Source organism: Rhinichthys klamathensis, unplaced genomic scaffold (genome assembly GCF_029890125.1).
Source record: "Rhinichthys klamathensis goyatoka isolate OS25496 unplaced genomic scaffold, OSU_Roscu_1.1 h1tg000148l_1, whole genome shotgun sequence".
Taxonomy (NCBI): Eukaryota; Metazoa; Chordata; class Actinopteri; order Cypriniformes; family Leuciscidae; genus Rhinichthys; species Rhinichthys klamathensis.
This window is the reverse complement of record NW_026606683.1, coordinates 408,506-415,968: the sequence shown is the minus strand read 5'-3', so window position 1 is coordinate 415,968 and position 7,463 is coordinate 408,506. Positions and strand designations below refer to the sequence as shown.

General features: G+C 38.9%; 1 protein-coding gene across 1 annotated transcript; it reads left to right on the top strand.

Annotated features, from left to right (window-relative positions):
• Positions 1–5,504: 5,504 nt before the first annotated feature.
• Positions 5,505–6,854, top strand: LOC130090614 (clarin-3). Its single transcript, XM_056258063.1, has 3 exons — positions 5,505–5,829; positions 6,179–6,364; positions 6,523–6,854. Exons 1-3 carry the CDS (start codon positions 5,595–5,597, stop codon positions 6,792–6,794), a joined length of 693 nt encoding a protein of 230 aa, XP_056114038.1. The 5' UTR covers positions 5,505–5,594; the 3' UTR covers positions 6,795–6,854.
• The last annotated feature ends 609 nt before the right edge of the window (positions 6,855–7,463 follow it).

The following is a 7,463-nucleotide window of genomic DNA, read 5'->3' as shown; positions in this document are numbered from 1 at the left end:
GTTCCTCCTGATCGTTTTGCTCTGCACACTTTACACAAAGCAGCAGGCCTTTCTTCTGACCCTGACAGATCTAATGAGCGCCCAACTAATAATCCGTTTCACCCACTAAACTGCAACGGCTTTGGACCAATTAGCTCCCACTGTTACCCACAAGCAAAAACTAAAACTGCTTAAAAGAGAATATTAAACGCAATAACACCAATGAGAACCCACAACAACAGTAAAACACGGATGCTCCGTAACCCCAAACACAGAGGAAATGTTTTCAACTATGAAACACTTGCAAGCAAAAATGTATTCTGAGATTTCTCTTACAGAAAGAAGGAAACCGCTGGTACAGTGCAACTTTTTATATTCTAGGTTAAAAAGAAGTGACATCATCTGTAGCATGCAGATGACCACCAAAAATAATTCTGATTCAGTTTATATAAGCAAACAAACATGCCTTCAATCTATTGTACTTTTTCCCCTTAGACTTCACCTGTGACTTCCAGATACTGTCAATAGAGTTCGAATTGCATTTAACCCAGAATAATACTTTAAACAACTGGAAGACATAAACAGATCCAAACTACTTCTGGAGGAATCAAACATCTGTTAAGACTTTTATACTTGAATAAATCTATCCACAAAAATAGCACATGTTGACAGAAAGTGCCTTTATCTTTGAGGAAATTTAAGAAGATGATTCTTCTTCAGTGTTCTAACCATCTCTACAGTACAATATACACTCGCTTGATTTGAGTTTATCATCAGCGATTGTTGCTTCCATGAGAAAAAATATTCCAAACTGCATCCATAACATGCTATTTTGCTCACACATTTGAGTAGGTTTGACTTTGACTTGTACTAAATTATACGGATCTGATATTGTTTTATATTATATTAGCCATACTTTGCACCGCAATATGCCAGGAACACAATATACATTTGTTTAAAACCAAATAATTGAATACACATTCATGGAAAAAAAAATATATTAAAGCTCAAGTCAGTGATTTTGATAGTGTTTGGGCCAGCAGAGAAGGCCTTGCTGACCCACCACTGATTAAAAGAGCAGGTGAAATGTCTGTCCCTAAAACACAGTCATAACGTAAATGAGTCAGTGAATACTTATCTTAAAACGTGAACAACGTGCACATCTCAACAACAACAAGAGTGACGCAAAACAGACTGAGATGAACTTCTTCAGAATCTGTGCTAACTGTATCTAACTCTGAATCCGTGTGTGATCGTATCTAAATATCTTGGACATTTTACTGAGAACATGACAGGCGATGAGGATATTTAAAAGCAGCGTTTGTATGATGTTTATGCAAGCTAACATACTTTTACGCAAGTTTAGTTTAGTTCTTGTTCAGGTGAAACTGTTTAAAGCATTTGAACATACTGCTCATCTGTGCTCAAATTATAGAACAGCAAGTTTACAGAGGCTTATAAAGATGCAATGAGAATTCTGTTAAGGAGACCTATAGTGCAAGTGAAATGTTTGTGAGTGCAGAAGTTAACACTTTCAAGCTGTGTTACGAAATCTTATACATAAATGTATCTGCTGGCTAAATGACTCCAAAAATTTGATTATTGTGGGCTTATGAAATACTATAAGTGTCAGTACTACGTTATCAGTCCAAATTGTGGAGACACTGGTATTATTGTATTTTTGCAACGGATTGATTTTTTTTGTTTTTTGTTTCTTTTTTTAATTTGGACCTTGAGTCTGCAATAAAGTCTGATGAAGATGATGATGATGATAACCTAGTTCTACTTCTGTCTCTTGTGCCTTTACTGTAAAAGACACCTACGCTCCTGCATGACATTCCTCTCCTCCGCGTGCTCACTTTGCAGGGGTGGAAGTGAATAGTGAGTCCCAAAGAGCCTTTCCCAAAACTCCTGTCTCATTCCTTGCCTACAGCTTGTTCCACTAACCCACATTACGAAGAAACCTACAGATCACTCGGGTTCCCAACACAACCAATGCGCTCCATCATAACCTGAGATCCTCTGTTGATCATGAGCATTATGGACCATGCATGAATAAAGATGAACACCAAAGCACGTTAGAGAAAACAAACCAATCTCAAGTGCTGCCTGCATGCGAGTATTTATGGGTGTATCAAACGCACCGGAGCGCACAGTTCCTTTACGCGCTCCAGCGTAGCCTACTGAAAAACAACATTCCTACACATGTACCAAATTTAACATTGCCGTTAGATTCAGACTAAATACCCCTCTTACCGTAAAGTCCAACACGAAGGCAGTTTCTTCAAGCGCACGGATGATTATGATCCGGGAATGGGGAGCGCAGGACGCGCCGGGCGGCTGGGTGAAAGCTGACTGCTGCTGCTGGAGGAAACAGGAGGATTTGTGTTGATCTGCAGATTTACTCCTCTGTCAGGGGTTCACCCGCTTCTCAGGAGTTCTCCGTGTGCTCAGAGCCGCCTAGCGACCGATTCTGAAATGCGTGAGTCTAAAAGCACAGCCTCTAAAAAGCACAGCCTCAGCCTGACAATCAAATGCTGGTGTTTCCTATGGCAGATCTGAGTTCTTCCTCTAGGGGGCGCGCAGTGGCTCAAAATGCTGAATTCCTCCATTGAACTCCATTAAAATTGCAGTAATGTTCTGTTTTTGTTTGTTTGATTGTTTTTAAGGGGGGATATACACATTAAAAAGTGTAATCTAGCTCTGGTTCTAGTTATGTACGGTTTACAGCTCTGAATCTAATAGACCTTATTCAGAGCAGCGCCATGATGACAGGTATGAAAGCGAAACTGTGAGAGATAGACTTAGGCTGCATCCAAAATCGCATACTTCCCTACTATATAGTAGGCGAAAAACAGAAGGCCTATGTGACAAAAGAAGTATGGCTGAATTCACAGTAGGCTACTCATAAAAGATTAGGCTATGGCTGGAACCCAAATGGCAAACTTCATGTGGACTCGCGGTCTCGTGGCCTTAAATTGCGAGTCCTTAGGTAGGGTGTCCCATTCGGCATTTGTGCCCTCGGTGCGTACTTTGGCGAAGCCCGCACTTTCACACCCTCCACACGAGTTACCTACCCAGGAATCATTGTGGACGCCCAATCAGATAAATGAGGGGAGGAGTTTGTGGCTGTTTGACTTTCGGTGGCCTGATGTCATCAAGCCTGTCCCAAAATACACTCTCGCGTGCCCTCCTGGACTCGAGGCCCCGTAGGTCGGCACTTCCTGACGTCACCAAGTGTGAACTCGGAGGAGGTCCACAAGGCTGGAGTGTGCCATTTGGGATCCAGCCAAAAAGTGACCGGAAGACCTAGTTCTTAAGGTGAGATTCTTAAGTGTGCATACGATGAACACTTTACTATCCCATGAGGCCACAGGAGAGGATTTATGAATGGCAGTGAAGCAACACAGCTGATGCTGGTAGGTCACATGATAATGACAACATGGCGAATGTAGGCGAATGTCCAGATTACATTTATACTACACACACTCATACTATATAGAACGTAATTTGTTTAGCAGTCAGTAAGTCATATTTATTTAAAATAAGTACCTACTCAAGAGAGTATACCATTTCAGATGCAGTCTTACTAAAGCTCCTAGATCACTTACAATTTTCCACAGCTCAAACTGTCTGGGATTTTTGTATACTGAAATTTCTTGGGAAGATATTTTTGTGTTTCGTCATTAGAACAATAAAAAAAACATTAAATAGCAGTGCAACATGTATGTCTATCTATCACAGCATCGCTTTCATTCCCGCCAAAAACCAAAGATGGCGCTGATGTGAATAAGGTCGTCTCTGTCTCTAACTTTAGTTTGGGTTCTAGATCAATAAAACGCTTTAAGCAAACAAATTATTATTCATATATTATGTAATTTAGTTCCACATTTAACTCTGTTTCTGGTTAGTTCTCTAGTTCAAGATCAAGGTTTGATTCGATCTTCAGCCTCTAGCTTTGGTTCCGATTCTAATACTCATCTCTAACATCTGGCAATGGCATTGATGTGCAGTTGAGCTCGTTTGTTTCTTGTTCCGTCGTTGTGTTCTGTTATTTCAAATGATCTGTGTATGATAGACAAATGGGAAAACTCATTCAAATATCACAATCGTCTGTGATTGGTCCATCCTGTTCCGCACAAAGAAAAAGAACCGGTTCCACGTGACCAACAGAGACTGTTTGGACAGTAATTTATACTTTAATTATTACACTGAAAAAAAAAAACTGTATATTTAACTGAAACTACACAGTGAATAGCAGAACTAGCAGAAATAGTAGAATTATTATTTAAATCTATCAACATCCGATAAGCCCCGCCCGATGTGTGCGCCCATTCTTTCATACCATTCTACAGTATTATTTTCTTTATATTAGTTTTACAGCATCTGTTTTGCAAAGCAGTTATAAAGAGCATGTTTTAAGTGCAATAAACGCATTAAATCATCATTATCAGCACCTAAAAAAACTGAACAAAGGACAGTAAAATATAAAAAAAACAATTTATTTAAAATAAATAAGTAGAATAATTAATTAAAATAATTCAAACATAAATAAGCGTAATGGTTAATCTAATTTATGCATAATTTGAATCAATGCTGTTTTCTCAGATTGACTCAAAAACAGGCGCCATCTGCTGGTTAAAAGTGTAATTATTTTCTATACTTTTATTTAATTTTACAGGTTGTGTATTGTTCTGGTATAATATATCTGTGTTCCACACATTTTCTGATCCTACTATCGCTGCTTGCATGTGTGTGCGTGTTTTATATGTGGGTGTGTTTTAATATCCATGGTGATATGATATCACATGGACTTTGGACAAGGCGTCACAGTAAATCTAAATATAGAATTCAGGAAATACACACATTTATGTAAAATAAACATGTTTTCTTACCTAATGAGGATGTGTAGCATTTAATATCATATCTCTTCCTTTTCTTTTACTGTTTTTATTTTCACCACTACAAAACTAACAGCCACCAAATAAAGTATTGAAACAGGTAAAAGGTATATTTATTTAAAAACAATAAGAATATTGTTCTCTCTATGTATGAATATCGCTGCGTTAATGTCATATTAACGATTACTGTAAGGATCATAAATGTTACACCCCAGACCAGTGCCCTGTGATCAATTGTAAGGGTCCTAAACGATGGCTCTAGTTACACCAGCAGTAAAGCAGGACTTCTGTACTGTCAGAGAATGATTTCTAGATCTTTTCTTTCTGATCATCAAACCCACGTCACTCTCTTTATCATGTTGTGAACTCCAATATAAATGCCATGACAACACGAGCAGCAGTCCGTGACTGTACAGACGATTACTTTATGACTTTATTGCCCTCCTTGTGATGAGCTTCATTATGAGCTTATCTGTGATCAGCTCTCCCCACCTTAGTCCAAACCTTTGCCATTACAAGGAAACACCTGGCTACTGGTTTCAGATCTGTGAAGCAAAGTGCAACCTATACAGCACAATTTATTACCCAACAACACCTCACCTCATCCCAAGTTCTCCCATTTCCCAGCCACAAAGCGTCAGAAATCAAAGGGTCTGCTTGACAAAGAGATTCTCAGCCAAGGACCTAGAAAAAAGGACCACGTCATCAGTTACAATGCCGTCCACGGAGAAACTACTGCATTTCTTGTCAAGTTGTTTAATATGTGCAGCTGGAGTGTGTTTATTGGGTTATGGGATGTCGGCGGATTGGGCCTCAGCCGAAATGGCCTGCGCACCGAGCGAAACTGAAGTGTTCAATGGATCCTCCAGACTCAATATCGGCCTTTTCGACGGCATAGAAAACAAAATCAATTGCCCCAGGATTTCCAAACTTGGAGAAAAAGTGTCTGGTGAGCTTCAAATAAGGCTTCAGTTGAATGTCTGCATGCTAGATTATGCTATTTTGACATTTTCAAGTCTAAACTAAAATCATATAAGATAGAAGCAATAGACAAATTAAGCTCAAGTAAATAATGATAGATTGATATATGTATATGATACCATAAAAAGCTTGCAGATTCAAAATTATGGACCAAGATGACCTTTGGAATTTTCGGGAATTAGAAATGCAATTCCATATAAATCACATGACAATTTTATACTTACTGGAGTTCGTCAAAGGTTATGTCATTTTATTTCAAATCAATGTTTAGTGCATTCTTATTCTCCTATAGAATAGTCTTTTTGTGTTTCTCTTAGTGTTTGATCGTCTGGGGAAAGTAGCAGGAGCTCAGGTTATTCTGCACGCTCTGGTTGTCATCCTGTTGGCTCTGGCTCTTGTGGGGTCTGTAGGCAGTATCCTGGTCTCACTCTATAACAGCTTCAGTAACCCATATCAGACCTACATGGGACCGATAGGGGTATACACATGCAGTGGACTTAGTGGTGAGAAAACAAACCAAGAAATTTGCTTGTATCTGATCAGAAATAGTGCAGAATCAACTCTTCAATTGACGTTACAGCACTTTTAAAATGTTTAGATGTCTAAAACAATTGGTTTAAATGATACTTCAAGACCTGTATGTGTCTTATCTCTTGTCTAGTATGTGTGGCCAGCTTGGCGCTGATTCTGTATGTGGCGAACACCTACCTTGGCCAGATGTTCGAGACGCTGGTGAAAGCCGATACGCCCAAAGTGACGTTGAAAGATGTAAAAATTAACCTAAAGGTGGGGTTTTTCCTTCTGATACCGTACATCTGCTTCAATATGATCTGCATCCTCATGGTGTATCTGTACGTCCACGCCGCGTACACACGCCGCAAAGAGCAGGAGAAACCCACGGAGGATGCGCCCAAAGAGATCATGATGTACTAAAGCCGAAACACAGCAAAAATCTGCTTAAAGGCCTGTTCACAACAAAGACGATTACTATAACGTTAACAATAAGGATGCGGTTTTAAAAATCATCCTAAATAGTGGAGTCCACCACACTACTATACTATAACGATAACGGAACAATCAAACGATTTGGGTGGAATCACAATAATTTTTATTCGATGAACGATAAAAACAAGCTTGAGCATTTAAAACGGCAGACGACAAACCTATTGGTATAAACAGAGTGTTATCATAATATAGTAGTCGTTATAGTTATCATTCTTGGTGTGAACGGGTCTTAACGGGAGATGATTTTCAGACCTGAGGTGAATTGAGCTCATTATTTTGGAACTACCACAATAACTCATGTGAACTGCAGAACTGAACTTATCTTTAAACTTATGGTTTGCCATGACCATAAAACTGTTTTAGTTATAGGCTACACATACACACTAAGCCCTAAAAGTGTTTGTACTCTTAAATCACACTAAACATGTCATTGCATTAGATAACTGCATCTCATAGGCCTATGCTTTTTGTGTTTAATACATTTGTTTTCATGTTTTATCTGATGCATGTTTGACTTAAGTGTTCAAATATTTGTATAGGCCACTGCATATATTTTATTGCACTTATGTGAAAGAACATTAACATCAAAAAACGTTT